The sequence below is a fragment of the Nelumbo lutea genome, chromosome 5 (genome assembly GCF_056320005.1).
Source record: "Nelumbo lutea isolate HS-2025 chromosome 5, American lotus-T2T, whole genome shotgun sequence".
NCBI lineage: Eukaryota > Viridiplantae > Streptophyta > Magnoliopsida > Proteales > Nelumbonaceae > Nelumbo > Nelumbo lutea.
In genome coordinates, this window is record NC_142688.1 from 73,659,682 (window position 1) to 73,678,631 (window position 18,950).

Genomic DNA, 18,950 nt, shown 5'->3' on the forward strand with positions numbered 1-18,950 from the left:
TACATGCATTCTCCTAGAACCGCGTACCTTCTTGCAGCAGAAAGAATATTAGCATACTTGAAGAGATGCCCGGGTAGAGGTATACTCTTCAAGAACAATGACCACATGAAGGTGGAGGTCTATACGGATGCCGATTGGGCTGGGAGTGTTGATGACAAAAGTTCTACCTCTGGATATTGTGCCCTTGTGGGAGGTAACCTTGTCTCTTGGAGGAGTAAGAAGCAGAGTGTTGTTTCCCGCTCCAATGCTGAAGCGGAAGCGGAATACAGGTCAATGGCTAATGGAGTGGCTGGAATCTTGTGGCTGAGGTCATTACTTGAAGAGTTGGGTATTGACTATGAAAAGCCCTTAATGCTGTATTGTGATAATCAGGCAGCTATTAATATAGCCCACAACCCAGTGCAGCATGACAAAACTAAACATATTGAATTTGATCGACATTTTGTACGAGAGAGGGTCTCATCACAAAAGTGTGTCTCCCGTACATCACCTCCAACATGCAACTAGCAGATATCCTCACCAAAGCTGTACCAAGGGAGAAGCTAGAGGCGGATCTATCCAAGTTGGGAATGATAAACATTTATTCCCAACTTGAGGGGGAGTGTAGAGGTCACTGATGTGGGCCCCACAGCTACGGTCCCACTGTGTTCGTAGGGTAGAAGGTGTTCTAGTCTTTCTAGGGTTAGCTGGTGGCCAGTTAGTTATTTCAGTTGTTATTTATTTCAGTCTTATTTTGTTCTATTTGTTTTGTAAATACTAAGGGCAGATCTGTCCTATTCATGTAATGAGCATAACCTATAAATACTAAATAAAGTGGCGGCAGCCGAACATTAAGCTTCTGTTCCTCCTTTCAACTCTTGTGTTCCCTATACTTTTTCTTCTATTTTCGAACCTGAAATCCATTAGGGTTCAAAACTGATAGCAGTCCTGAACGTCTACTTTTTTATTTTTAGTTGGCTGGGTAGGGCTGGGGCTGGCCCAGGCCATTTTATCTCTGTTTTCTGTGGTTTCTGTAGGCTTCTTGTTAGGCTCTTGAAGTTCTGTTCTTGTTTTTTTTTGTTTTTTTTTTCTGGTTTGTTCCCATCTTTTAATACAATTTCACCTTATCTTTTTCTTCAAAAAAAAAAAAAAAGAGTGCTTTGTATTCCAGGTTGTTCAGGATGAACATCTAAACTTGGGTTACTAGAACTGCTGAAGTTATCCTTAGTGCCAGCAATTCTGCTTTGCCCAATCCCTACAAACACGATGTGTCTTTTCTTGATCATAGCTACAGCTCAAAGGTACAACCAAAAGTGAAAAGAGAATGTATATTAATGATTACATATGATTTCTTCCATTTTCCACGAAAAGAGGAAAAAATTGCTCTCTTTAAAAAACTGAATAGAAACCCACAAAAAGGTCCTCATTGACTGGGGTAGAACTATTACCATCTTAATTTGCTGTCATAGGTCCAACATCATCTAGAGACCATAGCGGTGTTACCCTTGAGTTTGGCAATCAGTTTTTCCCAATCTATGTTCAAGATCCTGCTCTGGTACCAAGTAACCAACTAAGCTTCAGGTCACAGGTAAAATCAAGGAAAAGAACTGAAGAGAAAGAAAGAAAGAGAAACGAGTAAGAGAGAAAACAGACAGGCTTATGCCCATCTAACCCTCATATTCATTCTTTATAAAAGGAATATGTCAATGATTAAGACACCCCTACTATAGCGCATCCTACTGGTCCTATTATCCTTAAACATAATGGTGTGTATATTTTAAAACAAGGGTGATATACAAAGCTATAATAATTATCGTGGAACTCATGAGCCACATTATGAAACTTTGGAAGAGAATAATTGTGCAAAGGTTACAACATGAAAGAAAAATTTCAGAAAACCAATTTGGATTTATGCAAAGGAGATCAACCATGGAAACTGTCTTTTTATTAAGATAATTGATAAAAAAGCTTAAGAAGAGAGTGTAGGTACATGTTGATCACTACAACCATAATAGCACAAAAGGTGCTAAACTGATGCCACAAAGATACCTGTGACAAGTTCAAGACTCAGCATAAATATGCGATGAGCTCTGAGCCTACATTGACTTGTGATGATCTCAAAGCCTAAAACGAACTTGCGATGAGCTTAGGGCCACTGTAGACCCACAATAAACCCAAAGCTGTAGTACCGAAGACAATCTCAAAGTCATTGCGAGCCTACAATGAGTTTGAAACCACCTCGAGGTTGTGATGAGCTCAAAGTCATTGCAAACCTGCAATGAGCTCACAACCATCGTGTATTAGCGACAAAGGAAAGAGCACGATGCCTGACTGATGTCACTCGTGATAGGACACCTAGTAGGATTAAGGGAGACACATAAGATTAGTAATGACATCATCAGCGTCACGTCAATTTAGGAGACTCGTAGAAGGAAGTAGCATACGTGTATTATGTGAATCCTCAGGTGAAAGGAAACCTCGTCCTTGAGATATCTCATAAGACAAGTGGTGAAACCCCATTGGTGTCCCCCTGGTGACTGACACCGAATCGAAGATTTCCTTTCCTAGTGAGAATAGAACACTTTTGGCTTCTTCCTTTCAGGACTTCGGGATCTCTCCCTATAAAAAGAGGCCTAACTCATAACGAGGGAACATTCTACCAATCATAGCCTTTAGCCTATCCTTTGCCTTCGAGTCTTCCTTCGGCCTTCAAGGAGACCTCCGTACATAGCCTTACCATCATACTCACAAAGAGACCTTATATTTTACAGTTACAATGGGGCCCAAATAGGTATGTGGACCTAATTAATGATATTTATGAGGATCAAAAACTAATGTTAGAACACCAGTGGGAGAGACATTAGATTTTACAATTACAATGGATCTTCACCAAGGCTTAGCCAGTGATTTAAAAGATGCACCTAGGCGCACAAGCAAGGCGCATTTTAGGGTAGGCGCCTTGCCTAGGTCCTAGGCACAACACTTTCAAAAGGGTCATGCCTAGTGCGCTTAGGCATGCACTTGATGTGCCGTGGCCCAAGCATGTGCCTTTTGAAATTTTATGCTTTTTTGCTTTTTTTTTTTACCTAGCGGCTCGGCTGGGGGCTCCACCCCCAGATCCCCAACCACGCCCCTCGAGGAAAACCCAAATAAGTCCATGCTAGGGTCCTAAATTCTTAGTTCTCATACAAAAAATAATGATTTTATAATTTTAATTGCTTTTTAAGAAGATATTTTAGTAGGATGAATGAATGAACAACATTACCAAAATATCTTCTTAAAAAGCAATTAAAATTATGAAATCATTATTTTTTGTGTGAGAACTAAGAATTTACGTCCCTAACATGGACTTATTTGGGCTTTCCTCGAGGGGTGTGGCACAAAGGTGACTCGTAGAATTAGGAATGTAATATTGTTTTACATCACATTAACTACTTGAAGTAATGCAATTGAAGAAAAACAGAGATTGCGGGCTTTACATGCTTGGAAATGTTTTATATGTTTGATTTTATTTTTAAACTTTTATTTGAATATGCTTTACATGTTATGTTTATGTATTTTAATTCTAGATAGTAGGTATTTTAAAACCATTAATTTTAAAAATTAAGTTTATATTTTTAAAACATTGGGTTTAGCGCTTAGTTCTTATTTATTTTCAGTAGTCATAGAAGAATTGGCTAAACAAATTGCTAATGACATAGTATTAGTTTATGAAACTTGTAAGGATTAAATGCAAAATTAAGTTTATGGACAAATGCACTACAGACAAGAGGTTTTGAATAAGTAGGGATTATGTGGAATATATGCAATGTAAATTCAATAATTGTACTAGTTTTCAAATTAGAGAGGAAGAAGAGTGGAGACGAAGATTGAGAGGAATGGGGCAGCAACTCCTTTCACAGCCCCTAATCTTATCATTTATATCAGGGTTACAAGAAAGAATACAAAGACAAATCGTCCATTGATTACTAGGCAGGAAGAAAGAAAGAAATTACATATTAGAACAATAGGGGCCCAGGCCCATTAAACCCAAGAGAGAAACATAACAAATAAGGCCCAAGCCCATAAACTAGGTCTCACAACACTCCCCCTCAAGCTGAGCATAGATATCTTTCATGCCCAACTTGCGTAATAGTTCCATAAATCTTGTCTTGGTGAGCCCCTTAGTAAGAACATCAGCTAGTTGTCTTGTAGATGGCATGTAAGGGATGCGAAGGTCCCTAGAAACAATTGTTTCTTGTATGAAGTGTTTATCAATCTCAATATGCTTTGTCCTATCATGTTGGAGTAGGTTGTTAGCAATGTTGATTGTAGCTTTGATTATTTCAATACAACTTTAGAGGTCCAATTACTTCTATCCCCAACTCCTTTAGAAGAATTTGAAGCCAAAGTAGTTCAACAACTCTATGGGCCATAGCCCTTTATTCAGCCTCGACACTTGATCTTGCAACAGCTGTTTGTTTCTTGCTCCTCCAAGTAACTAAATTACCACCTATAAAGGTACAATATCCATATGTAGACCTTTTATCTCCACAAGAACCTGCCCAATCGGTATCAATGTAGGCTTCCACCTCTATTTTGTCACATTTCTTAAACAACAATCCCTTCCCAAAACATGCCTTCAAGTATCTCAGGATCTTTCATATGTGTAACTCATGGAGCATGCATAAATTGGCTGACCACATAAACTTCATATGCAATATTAGGTCTTGTGAGGGATAAGTAAAGCAATTGACCAACTAATTTCTAATCTCTCTCTTTGTTATTAATGTTAGTGTCGAGTATGTAGGGGTATTTCTGTTTTTATACTTACGTTGAGGTTGCTGATCTGTAATATTATATTAGAACTAGTGTCCCTCACTTAAGTAAGGGCACATGTGTCCCTCACTTAAGTAAGGGCACATGTGTCTTTTCCATTATGTTAGTAATATAAAACATGTCTGGCCGAATGGGAGAGGTAATTTTTCTCTCATTTGAACTAGACTTTTCTTCTCTCCTTTTCTCTTCTTTTCTCTCTCTTTCTTTCTTCTTTCTTCTTCTCTCTTCTTGGCTGTTATCAGACTAACAGAACTCAAGGGCAGGCCAAATCATAATATGGTATCAGAGCACAACTAAGCAACTCGGATCTGCCCAGATTTTTGTTTTCTGCACACTCAGTCTAGGGTTTTCTCTTGAATTCTCTGCCATCAATTGGAGATAAGGGAAATGGCTGAAAAGGAGTGGTCACCCTCTTCCCTTGGAGGTCTCTATGCCTCCAGTTGTGCTGTTCATGGTCGGTTGCTGTTGTTTCTAAGAAGCCCTCCCCTAATCGATGAAGAGAAAAGGGCTGATTCGTGTGGTGCAGTGGGTGTCTTGTGTAGTCTGATTTCTTTTTGTGTGGTTTGTTTTTCGGGTGATGAGGTAAGAGATTTCTATGCATATTTTTGTTATGAATCAAATAGGAAGTATGTTTTAGATCGTATGGTGGGATTTCAGACTGTAGTGTGCTAGGGTTTATGTTGTTTTTTAGTATGAATCAAAGGGGAGTGGTCCTCAAATGGTGTGGTGAGATTTCAGGTAGTCATGGGGTAGGGTTTGTGGTGTAAAGAGTGCAATCTTCAGCAATAACAAGTGCTGAAACCAGTGTGATCAAGTAGTGTGCAATGTGCCAAATTCAGTAATAACAGAATTCAGCAACGGGAGATAGCAGTGATAGCAAATCTAACGTGATGATACCTATTGACTACCTGAATGTTCAAATGACCTCCATTAAACTAAATGGAGAGAATTATGTACCTTGGGCTAAATCTATAGAAGTTTTTCTGAAGGCAAAGAAGAAGGTGAAACACATAAAGGAGGAGAAACCCTCCACTGATTCTCATGAGTATGATGACTGGGAACAAGAGGATGCATGGATTATCACGTGGTTATGTAACAGTATGGAACCCAAAATTAGTGTAAATTTCATGTGTCTTGACACTGCCAAAGATGTGTGGGATCATGCTAAGAAGTTGTATTCTGGTCAAGACAATACAACCAAAGTATATCAGCTGTATCAGGAATACTTTAATTTGCAACAAGACAATCAGAGTCTTGAGGAGTACTATGCTAGTATGAGAAACATTCGTAATGAGTTGAATGTTTATCACCCCCTCACTTCTGATATCAAAATTCAGCAACAACAGAGAGAACAACTTGATGTGACTCGATTTTTGGTGGGGCTGAAATCTAAGTATGAACTAGTGCGGGCTTAGATACTAGGAGGGTCAGCTCTCCCTTCCTTAGAAGAGGTGTTTACTCAACTTTGGAAGACTTCCATTGGATCTACTGAGAACTCTAATGTTTCTGATAGATCAACCTTTGTAGTATTAAGGGGTCGTGGTGTTAGAGGTGGAGCTCGGGGAGCTCAGTCTGGCCGTAGTTGTAGCAGTGGTCCGGTATATGGCCGGAGTGGTGGTGGTGGACTTACATATAACCGTGATAGTGATCGTACTAGAGGTAGAGATTCAGGGGGAGCCCGTGGCAGAGAACGTGGCTTGGGTCCGAGGAGATGTACTCATTGTGGTATGGATGGACATACCATTAATTATTGCTATGACTAGCATGGTCCACCCTCAACTTGGGCCAATCATGCCATGACTAGTGACACTAGTTTCAGACAGGAGAGTCGTTCAGCTAATCAGATGCCTCCTACATCCACAGATGTTCTTGGGAAGGAGATGGCAAGTGTTCCCCATGATGAGTATGAGAGGTTTGTCCAATCCACATCTCAGCAGAACACGACTACTTTCGCACACTCAGGTATGGCTTGTTTGGCATCCACACCCAATCCCTGGATTATTGACTCTGGAGCCTCCAATCACATGACTGGAACTCCAAGTGTGTTTTCTTCCCTCTCTCATTGCTCAACATCACAATCTGTTACCCTTGCTAATGGTTCCACATCCTCCATTTGTGGTGTTGGCAATGTTAACATGACCCCCTTATCTTTATCCTCAGTTTTGTATGTCCCTAAATTTCCATTTAATCTTATGTCTGTTAGTAAGTTGACCAAGTCACTCAATTGCTCTATTACTTTTTACCCTTCTTCGTGTGTTTTTCAGGATCTCAAGACGGGGATGAAGATTGGTGGAGGGCATGAAGCTGGTGGATTGTATTATCTTGACGGTGGTGGAAGAGCATCAATAGCTTTCCAGTCATCTCTCTCTCCTCTCCAGTGGCACTATCGATTTGGTCATCCTTCACTGAAAGTTTTGAAGTCTTTGGTTCCTTCATTGAGTCAACTTTCTGTTTTAGATTGTGAGTTGTGTCAGTTGGGGAAACATCATCGTGTTCCCTTTAGTCCTAGGGTTGATAACTGTGTCGAGTCTTTTTTCTTCGGTTCATTTAGATGTTTGGGGTCCTTATAAAGTGATGTCATACAATGGATATAGATATTTTGTCATTTTTGTTGATGATTATTCAAGGATGATGTGGCTCTATTTAATGAAAGAAATGAGTGAATTGCTTACCATCTTCCAAAAATTTTATGCTGAGATTCGCAACCAATTTGGTGTTCACATTAAAATTTTTCGTTTCGATAATGGCCATGAATGTTTCTCTTCATCATTTCAAGAATACTTGAACCAACATGGCATTATACATCAGAACTCATGTACCTACACCCCACAACAAAATGGGGTGGCTGAGAGAAAGAATCGTCATCTTTTGGAAACAGCTCGATCCCTCATGCATCACATGAATGTTCACAAACCCTTTTGGAGTGATGCGGTGCTTACTTCTTGCATCTTGATTCGGATGGCCACGGCTATCCTTGATGGTCATTCCCCATTCACTACCTTGTTTCCCACCTTGTCTTTGTTTCCTCTTTCTTCTCAGGTTTTTGGGTGTGTCTGCTTCGTCTATAATCTGGGCCCCAAGAAGGACAAGTTAGATGCATGATCCATTAAGTGCATCTTCCTTGGCTATTCCTGGACCCAGAAAGGGTACAAGTGTTATCATCCTAGTTCTCGACGTTCCTTTGTGTGTGTCGATGTTACCTTCTTTGAGTCTACTCCATTTTTCTTGGGGTCCGGTGATGCTTCTTCCTCCTCATCACCTCCTCCTCTTCCACTTCCAGTTGTGGATTCTGTTCCCCTTGTTCCAATTGTGACCAAGTCCTTGCCTCCAGTGCCACCACCTATTGAACGGCCACCTATCCATCAAGTGTATATACATCACCCACATGTACGTGCTACTCCTCCAGCTCCATCAACGTCGACAGATCCGATAGTTGTCTCCATACCAGCCCCAAACCCAATATCTAATCTTGATCTTCCCATTGCCTTGCGGAAAGGTAAACGCACTTGTACCCTTCATCCTATTTCTAATTATGTTTCATCACTCACCTTTCCGCTTCCCATCGCCAGTTTATCTCTTTGTTATCCTCAATTGTTGTCCCTAAGGATGTCCAGGAAGCCCTTGCCTCTCCAGGGTGGTGCCGTGCAATGGAAGAAGAATTCTCAGCTCTAACTCATAATCATACTTGGGACCTCACCACTCTTCCTCCTGGGAAGCAGGCTGTCGGTTATAAGTGGGTTTATATTGTTAAGTATTTACCTGATGGTAGTGTAGAGCACCTGAAAGCTAGATTGGTTGCAAAAGGGTATTCCCAAACCTATGGTATTGACTACACAGAGACCTTCTCCATAGTTTCTAAGATAGGTTTGGTTCGTTTTGTGATCTCTCTTGCTGCTATGTATTGGCCCCTCTATCAGCTTGATATCAAGAATGCTTTCTTGCATGGTGATTTGCTCGAGGAGGTCTATATGGAGCAACCATCGGGGTTTGTTGCTCAGGGGGAGGATGGTAAGGTATGCAGAGTAAAGAAGGCTATTTATGGGCTTAAACAGTCTCCTCGAGCATGGTTTGGTTGGTTCAGTGAGGTGGTAAAGAAGTTTGGTATGAAACAATGCCAAGTTGATCATTCAGTCTTCAGTCATGACTTTCAGGCAGGAAAAATCCTATTGGTGGTGTATGTAGATGATATTGTTATTACTAGGAATGATAAATTGGGCATTGACAGGTTAAAGACTTTTCTACAGGAACATTTTCAAACAAAGGACCTTGGTAAATTGAAATATTTCTTGGGGATAGAAGTAGCATGGTCTAAGCATGGTATTAATTTGTGTCAGAGGAAATATGTGCTTGATTTGCTAGAGGAAACAGGTTTGTTAGGTGCTAAAGCAGCCGAAACACCTTTGGAAACAAATGCTAAGCTGAACAGTGATATGGGTGAAGTGTTTGGAGACCCTGGTAGATACCGGCGACTTGTAGGTAAACTGAACTACCTAACCATTATTTGGCCAGATATTTCATTTGCGGTTAGTGTGGTAAGTCAATTCATGCAAAAACCTCTGGTTCCTCATTGGGATGCGGTTCTAAGAATTGTGAAGTATTTAAAAGGGGCTCCTGGTCATGGTTTGATATACAAAAGTGATGGAAAACATGAAATAGAAGGATATACTGATGCTGACTGGACCGGTTCAATGTCTGATAGGAGGTCTACCATAGGCTATCGCACTTTTCTTGGGGGTAGTCTGGTGACATGGAAAAGTAAGAAGCAGACAATCGTGGCAAGAAGAAATGCAGAGGCAGAATATAGAGCTACAACACATACTACTTGTGAATTAGTGTGGCTAAGGAACCTTTTATAGGAGATAGGATACAATGTTAACACTCCAATGAAGCTCTACTGTAACAATTAGGTTGCAGTTCATATTTCTTCTAATCCGGTGTTTCATGAAAGAACCAAGCACATAGAGGTTCACTGTCACTTTGTGAGAGAGAAGGTGCTGAATGGAGTGATAGACACTGCATATGTTAACATAGGGAACTAGTGGGCAGACTTATTTACCAAAGGGTTGAGTCGGGGAAGAGCGGACTACATATGTAACAAGTTGGGATTATATGATATATACTCACCATCTTGAGGGGGAGTGTTAGTGTCGAGTATGTAGGGGTATTTCTGTCTTTATACTTACATTGAGGTTGCTGATCTGTAATATTATATTAGAACTAGTGTCCCTCACTTAAGTAAGGGCCATGTGTCTTTTCCATTATGTTAGTAATATAAAACGTGTCTGGCCGAATGGGAGAGGTAATTTTTCTCTCATTCGAACTAGACTTTTCTCCTCTTTTCTCTCTCTCTTTCTTTCCTCTTTCTTCTCTCTTCTTGGTTGTTATCAGACTAACAGAACTCAAGGGCAGGCCGAATCATAATAATTCAGTTCTCCGTCTTCCTACAACCCATGATTTTGCTCTATAGGAGTGTCTAATGGTCTGGCTCCTAGCTTCACTGTCTCCTTTAGAAGGTCCAATGTATACTTCCTTTAGCAAATATATGTTCCCTCTCTCGATCTAGCCACACATATTCCTAAGTAATATTTCAGAGGTCCCAGATCTTTGATTTTAAACTCTAAGGCTAAGAAGCCTTTCAACTTTCGGATCTCATTCAAATCATCTCCCGTAACAATCATATCATCAACATAAATAATCAATGCTGTTAGTTTTCCTTCATTTCTTTTTGAGAACGTGTGACCAGCACTACTCTTCTTATACCCAACAACCTTGATTGCCTTGCATAATCTTTCAAACCAATCCCTTGGAGATTGTTTGAGGCCAATATAAGGTCCTCCTTAGATCACATACTTTTCCTCTCGTGTCATACCATGGAGGGTCCATGTAGACTTCTTCTTGTAGATCTCCATTTAAGAAATCATTATCGACATCTAACTGATGTAGTTCACAAGAAAAATTTGCTGCAAGAGAGAGTAACACCCGTATACTATTCAATTTGACAATTGGAGCAAAGGTCTCCTTATAATCAATTCCCTCCTTTTGGGTGAATCCTTTTGCAACTAATTTGACTTTTATACCTCTTGATGGATCCATGAACCTTGTATTTGACTATATATACCCACTTGCACCCTACAATGCTTTTCCCGGTCAGTAGATCCACTAGCTCCCCAAGTGTTAGCTTTCAACAAGGCTTTCATTTCCTTATCTATAGCTTCCCTCCATTTGAGTTCAACAATGGCTTCTGAGTACCTAGAAGGGGTAGAAACAAAGGACAAGGCCAACAAAAAAGAGTGGTAGGCAGGACACAAGTGAGAATATGAAACAAATCTATTTATAGGATGAAGAATGCATGAATGAACCAGTTTTCACTAGGCAATAGGAAGACTTGTAGGGGTCTTTTTGGTTCTTTCTCTCTTATTTAAATTGTAGCTCAGCCCTAGATAGGGTTTTCCAGTATTGGGAGCTTGGGTTTGGAGGAGTTTACTCCTTTTGCTGCCATTGTTATTATAGCGGAACTGTTACAGGAGGAGTTTTACTTCAGGTTCAGGTCTGAAATCCCTAAAAATCCAACTTGTTTTGTTGTTTTCAGATTGGTATTTCTTGTGCTTATTGTTGTATACTTGAAGTGCTGCATGTAATTCATTTATCTGTCCACATCAAGTGGTATTAGAGCAAGTTCTTTCCTTGGGTTTGCTTCAAAGTGCATCCTCCATGTTCTGTTTTGCTATATTATTATGGCTGCAAGGGGTGGATGTGGTATGGGTGGTAGAAGATCAAAACATATTACTATAGAGGTTTTCCGAGAGGCTATGTGAGGGCTGCAAGAACAAACGGAACATCTTGCTCGACTTGTAGCTCAAAATGCTGCTAGGGATGGTGGCATAGCGAGCGATTTGGGGCTAGGAAGAAGACAAGCTCCTAGAGTTGATGAACAACCCACTGACATTATTAGTGAAGAATCAAGTGAAGGAGACATTGAGCAACCTGAAGGTGATCAGCATGAAAAGAATAACAACCAATGATGGGAAGACTGAATAGTGCAAGCTTTACAATCCAATCAAAGTCATGGTGTTCAACTTCACATTAACAAGTTTGATGGTGAGTTGGAACCTGAAGAGTTTCTAGATTTCTTGGACAGCATTGAAAATTATTTTGATTTGAAGAAAATGAATGAAGAAAGAAAAGTGAAGCTTGTAACAACAAAGATGTGTAGGTAAGCCTTGGATTGGTGGAAAAGTTATGAAAGGAATAAAGAAAGGAAGGGGAAAAGAAATGTTAGTTGTTGGGGAAGAATGAAAGAAAAGATGAAATCACAATTCTTACCACCAAATTATGAGCAAACTCTTTACAAAAAGGTTCAGAATTTAAGGCAATGGGAAAAGAGTATAAAGGAGTACACAAAAGAGTTTAATAGATTAACTCTTCGGAGTAATATGACAGAAACTGAACAATAAAAAGTTGGTAGATATATCAATAGTTTGAGGTTGCCAAATCAAGACCAAGTCCGCCTACATTGTCCGTATAAGGTAAAGGATGCATACTAGCTAGCTCTAAATGTTGAAGCTTAATAGAGTTGGAGCTCATGGCGGAAATTAAGTGTTGTCCAAGGTACATCTTCATCAATAGGTCAATGAACAACATCTAGTTGATGAATTCATTGATGAACAAGTGTTGTCCATGGTACATCTCCAAGTGTTGTCAAAGGATTGAAGGGCAAACACATCTAGTTGATGAATTCCTCAATGAACAACAATATGAAGGGCAAACACATCTAGTTGCAATTAGTTTCCCCCCTACCTAAACACGTTTAAATTTTGACTACTATTTTTTTGATAGTAAAAATATTATTTAAAAGAAAACAGAAAGTACAATATTAGATGACAAAATATCACACAAGATCACAAAAAGAATGAAAGACAGAAAGAAAGATCCAACTCAAAATCAACAACAGAAAAACAGTCTTACTTAACAAAACCTATGAAGCCACAAAAAACCACCTCAAAACTGATGGCTTCAACCTCCCCCAAACTGAATTCAACAATCAAACCTCCCCCCACACACCAAAAAAAAAAAAAAAAAAAAAAACAAAAAAAGAAGAAAGAAATATCAGCCTCAATCCAATCGCAACTCTTTATCCATTCTTTCCTAGAGCTGCTTTGGCTTGATTGGAGACCAACACAGTTCTCTTCTTGCTAACCTTCCTTGTGTTGTTCACCTTCTTCTGGGGACCAGCCCTAAATAAACCCCCTTTTCAGACAAGGAAAAACCTTAAAAACTTGGATTACTCTTAAAAACCCCCTTTTTAGCAGCATTCAAATTCATTTCAGCCTACCCCTGATTTTTCTCCTTGGAATTATTACACAAGTCTCCCCCCTGTGAAACCATTATTACAACCTCTCTTCCTTCTCCTTTAGAGATTCCACTCTTTTTTCCTCCATGGGAGGACCTAAAAGTACCTGTTCATGGAATACTCTTTCTATTTTGTCTGCCTTTCTTTCAAAACCTTTTTTCTTCTAGCTCCTTGAGTGCTTTCTTCACAAAATCCTCCCTTCCCAAAGTGAACAATCCCAAAGTTTCACTAATGGTCTTATGAAAATAGTGACACTTATGTTATAGGCAGAATCAGCCACGTCTCCATCTTAGACACACTAATCTCTTACTATTATAAACCTCCACCTTAATTTTTGTATAGGCTTATGTGATTAGTGAGTCCTATGTGATATGCGAATTATTGAGCCACTTCTCCATCTTAAACCCACTAAATTAATTATTGAGCATTACTAGCTTATTTTCCTTTAAAATCTGCAAATTTCATTACTCGCCCTTCATCCACAGATTATCACCAATATGACTTTTCTCCTTTTTGTCCTACATCAGACTAGACTCACCTTCCCATATTTCAGTCATACATCAGTTGGTCCTATATCAAATTTGTATCAAAGAAGCTAGCCCTACATCCAAAAGTGTAGTCTTGGAAAGATTCTTGGCATGATGTAGGAAAGCTTAACCATTTTCCTCATTTGTAATTTTGTATAGTTCAAATTCGGGAAAATCTATGATGCTTTTAAGACGTGTTATGATGTAGGAAAGCTTAAGATTTGATAGAAATATTTTCTCTTATTTTGGATTAGGCATTTATTCTAAAACAGCTCAAGGCCGTCTAATGGATTGGTATTGAAATTCAAATGGAATGGGATTTTGAGACAGAATTTGTCTTATTTATGGCATGGACCTTTATTTTTCTGTTTCTCCTTATTTTGTTTTTTGTACTTGATGTATGTATCCTCATTATATGGGATCCTAGGTAAAGTCAATTGGGTCCTCCTTTCTGCAAAGGCCTCTCTAATTTCTTAATTTCTATAGAGTCATTTACCTAATGCTGGTTCTGACTATCCTTACTCTTGGGAGTGGTGCACTGGATGTGGACCTAAACTCTGGCATTTTTAGCACCAATTGGCTACTCTTGTACTTGAACCTACATTCTTATGTTTCTTCATTCAAGATTTTTCCATTTGACTAAACAGTGATCCCTAATAAAAATGCTTCTTATCTATCATTTCCATTTCGTCTCCATTGTAGGCAAAGGACAAGAATATTGGAAAGATGAAGGCATAAGTGAGGAGATGCCAGCCTGTCGGCGAATGTTCAATATTTTTCACCCCTTCGATCCTGTGGCCTATAGGTCTGTCTTGAATCACTTTTTTTTAATTTAATATATTCTAACATTCTCTCTGTTAATTTTGCAGTGTTTACATTTTATCATTTGTATGTGTGTGCCTTTTTATAGCGGGGGTGGGGGGAGATTGTTGTGTTATATTCTTTATGGGTTACCTTGTCCATCTATGTTACTACATTAGAAGGATAGATTATTGGAATCCAGAATAACATTTCATGTAGATAGATCTCAAGGCCAACATACTCTTTGGGTGACAACCTGACCAGGGGAATGGTTTGGGAGGAATGTCCTATATTTGGGCGTAAGAACCTCTGGGTAGATCTCCTTGGTTTTGGTTTTAATAGAATTCTATGTTTCCACTATGTAGTTGGGGTGGGGGGGGAGAGAGTGAAACTGGTATCAGGAGATAGGAGTGGTGTCCCCTCATGGTACAGTGGTAGGCAGGTGGCTTACACAAAGAGGAGTCAGAACCAGTTAACAGAGTTGTCCCAACTATAAGAATTATGGGGCTTGAGATTAACCTGCCTAGTGTCTTGCCCTGTTCAACTGATTTTCATGTCCTACTGGCTTCTTCCTGGGGCTGTGAAAGGTAAACAGCGGAATATGGTAGTGTATCTCTTAGGTAGGTTATACATGTAAATCAAAAACATAAAACAATAAACTGATACAAAGAGTAGAAGAAGAAAGAACTTGAGAAGAGAGACGAGAGATTTATGATGTGAAGAAGATAACTTTAGAGCAGTAATGAATTTCTCCTTTTATTTTATTTATCCAAGGGGTTAGAAGCACCACAATAAATCAATTAATCTACACTTCAGTAGTTCATATTAAAGGGCCAAAGCAACCCACAAAAAAATGATTTATATAACCAAAACCAACAAGATACAAATACCAAAATACCTAACCAGTACCAGAAAATTAAACATTAGCAAATTTATTCTCTAGATTCTAGATCTTCAAATTGAGTATAGATATTGATCATGTCCACCTTGTTGATCCTTTAAATTTTATAAGAGTGACATCCTGAGTAGATATAGTAACTAACCCACAAGTCACTGAAACTTGTACTTATTCTTGAGTAGGTTTGCAAGAAATAAAGTTGATTTGATTCACTATAAAGCCAAGATTACCATGGTGTATATGACTTTTTAGTTTTTGTTTATTTCATACATGTAAATCACCCAAAATTGTAGCTCTTAAGTCTGAATTCTTTGATGGAAAATCTACTAATGGTGATAATCCAACTGGCGAGATCAATCCTCCAATGGAAATCACACCGCTCCCTTTTCTGAAGGTTTCAGCACTTAGTTCTAGATTAGTTGGGCACCAACATAGGGCAATTTGATCTCTCCTTTAGAGCTGGTTGAATTCTACATACTGAACTTTCTAATATCTTATGTATTAAGACAAGCCAAGTTGTAAGGGGGGTGTGAGATCCCATTAGGGTTTCCATCCTTAAGGATTAGGGTTTCCCAAGAACTCTATCTCTCTATTCTTGGATAGGAATCTTCCATCCACTCTCTGTAATTTGCAGTGAGGATTAGAAAGACTCCTAAAGCTGCAAAGAGGTCTAGCAATTAAATTAAATCCTTTAAGTCCCAGAAATTATCACGTTGGCCCCTATATGCAAAGTTGAAAGGCAATTTAGTCCTTCTGCACAATAATGTTTGGATCTAGTTGGGAAACCACATAAGGAATCACCATCTCAATTAACCACCATTATATAGGATTTAACCAAGAGTTCTGCTCTAGCTGGGAATTGAGAGTCCTAATACCACAAGAACTCTTCCCATATTAATCCTAAAGGCCTTTGGAAGCCAAATACTAGAGTCAACTAGGATTCCTCCCCAGGAGTCCCAATTTAATTGGGATTCTTCTACACTCATACCAATGTTACCCAAGGACTCATATAGGAGTCCTAGTGTCACTAGGATTCCTCTGCTAGAATCCTAGTTGGATTAGGACTTGTTGAGCAAGAGCGAGAGCAAGTGAGAGACAAGAGGAGAGAAGAGAGTGAGAGAGGAGAGGAGTGCCGAGAGGACTGAAAGCCCCTATTGAACTTAGGGGGCGAAAGAATGATCCATTATTATTTATACTAGTACAGCCGAACAATGTAATCAAAGAGGAAATTACAACAGTACCCTTATGGTACTAAACCTGAATACATAAACATAAACAATACATAAACATAAACAACTGACAACACTCCCCCTCAAGTTGGAGCATAGATATCAATCATGCCCAACTTGTCACAAAGATCATGATGTCTGAAAATGTTTAAACCCTTTGTAAAGATGTCTACAAGCTGGTTCTCAGAAGTGACATAGGGGGTACACACTTCGCCTGTGATAACTTTCTCTCTGATAAAATGCTTGTCAACTTCGATTGTTTTGTTCTATCATGTAGCACCCGATTGGCAGCAATGCTTATAGCTGCTTTGTTATCACAAAATAGAGTTATAGGTTTGGTTACTAGGAAACCCAACTCCCCCAACAAATTCTTTATCCACATGCCTTCAGCAACCCCGTGGGCCATAGCACGATATTCAGCTTCAGCACTGGATCTAGCTACCACATTTTGCTTTTTACTTCTCCATGTAACAAGGTTCCCTCCTATAAATGTGTAGTAGCCACTGGTAGACTTTCTGTCACTTTGGGATCCAGCCCAATCTGCATTTGTATAAACTTCAACTTTCAAATGTCCGTGCTTTTGAAACAACAAACCAATACCTGAATACTTCAAATATCGGAGGATTCTCTCTGCTGCTTCAAGATGAGAAGACCTAGGAGCATGCATGAATTGACTGAGAACACCAAAAGCATATGCAATGTCTGGGCGAGTCATAGAAAGGTATAACAATCTCCCTACAAGCCTCTGAAACTGTTTCACATCCTCAAGTGATTCACCACTGTTGTCACATAATTTATGGTTGGGGTCAATGGGAGAATCAACTGGCTTCACCCCCATCTTTCCAGTGTCCTGAAGTAAATCTAGGACGTATTTCCTTTGAGAAATGAAGATACCCTTCTTTGATCGGGCAACTTCAATTCCAAGGAAGTATCTGGCGGGTCCTAGATCCTTCACTTCAAACTGAGTTGCAAGAAAAAGTTTCAATTTCTGAATCTCATCCTCCCAATCACCAGTAACAATTATGTCATCCACATAAACAATTAGAGCAGCAATTTTACCTTCTCCTTTTTTCACGAACAGTGTGTGATCTGATTGACATTGCCTGTATCCTTTCTGTTGAACTGCCACATGGAATCTACTGAACCAAGCTCTTGGTGATTGTTTCAGCCCGTATAAGGACTTCTTCAACTTGCACACTTTCTTTTCATTGCCTTGGGCTAGAAACCCAGGAGGTTGAATCATGTACACTTCCTCTTCAAGGTCACCATTCAAGAATGCATTCTTGATGTCCAGTTGGTGTAAAACCCAATCCAGATTGGCTGCAAGAGAGAAAATGACTCTAATGGAATTCATCTTGGCGACGGGGGCAAAAGTTTCAGCATAATCAACTCCATACACTTGAGTGAATCCCTTTGCCACTAAGCGAGCTTTATACCTTTCCACTATTCCATCAGCCTTATGCTTGACTGTGAACACCCATTTACATCCAACTGGAACCTTTCCCTTGGGAAGATCAACAAGTTCCCATGTGCCATTTTTGTGAAGGGCATTAACTTCTTCCCTCATGGCATTTGTCCATTCAGGAACTGAAAGAGCTTCTGCCACATTTTTAGGGATAGGGACACTGTCAATAGAGGTAAGGAAGGCACGGAATGAGGGTGAAATATTCTCATAGGAGACAAAGTTGAAAATGGGATGTTTTGTGGTGCATAATCTAACACCCTTCCTGTGAGCAATAGGACGGTCAAGATCATTAGCAGTAGAGGAATCATTTTCAATAGATTCAAGGACATCATTGGGAGCTAAAATACCTGAGTGAGAATGATCCTCCCTCGAGGAGTCTGGTGGCACTGGAGTTACAGCTTCCGGATTCTCTACAGCTCTTGGATTTGGCTGGCCTTTGTGACGACGAGAAAAAACACGAAAAGGTGGAGGGTCAGGGAGAGAGGGAAGTTGAACTAGTTTCTCCTCATGTCTACACTCCCCCTGAGGAGAAACAGGATAGAAAGGTTCATCTTCAAAGAAAGAAACATCCATGGAGACATAGAATTTACGAGAAACATGATCAAAAACACGGTAGCCATTTTGAGTGAAAGAGTAACCAAGAAATATGCAAGGTATAGCACGAGAGTCCAATTTCCCACGGGTGGGAGATAGATTTTGGACAAAACACCGACAACCAAAGACACGAGGAGGAATAGAAAGAAGGGGAGCCTTAGGAAAGAGAAGTTGATGTGGGGCTTTGTACTCTAACCGACGAGAGGGCATACGGTTTATAAGGTAAGTGGAACAAAGAACAACTTTAAGCCAAAACCGTTTGGGAACATTCATATGAAGTAGTAGACCT

At 39.6% G+C, this 18,950-nt stretch overlaps 1 protein-coding gene across 15 annotated transcripts in view; it reads left to right on the forward strand.

Moving 5' to 3' along the window:
• The window catches only part of SGR2 (shoot gravitropism 2 (SGR2)), a 135,340-nt gene that overhangs the window by 100,562 nt on the left and 15,828 nt on the right, over nt 1–18,950 (forward strand). For all 15 annotated transcript variants that reach the window (XR_016099463.1, XR_016099462.1, XR_016099461.1 and 12 more), the window contains one exon: nt 14,377–14,479. Coding sequence is in view for 12 of the 15 variants with exons in the window: in XM_088945919.1 (XP_088802045.1) it covers nt 14,377–14,479 (103 nt within the window). In the remaining 3 variants the exon portion in view is untranslated. The remainder of the gene's footprint in view (nt 1–14,376; nt 14,480–18,950) is intronic.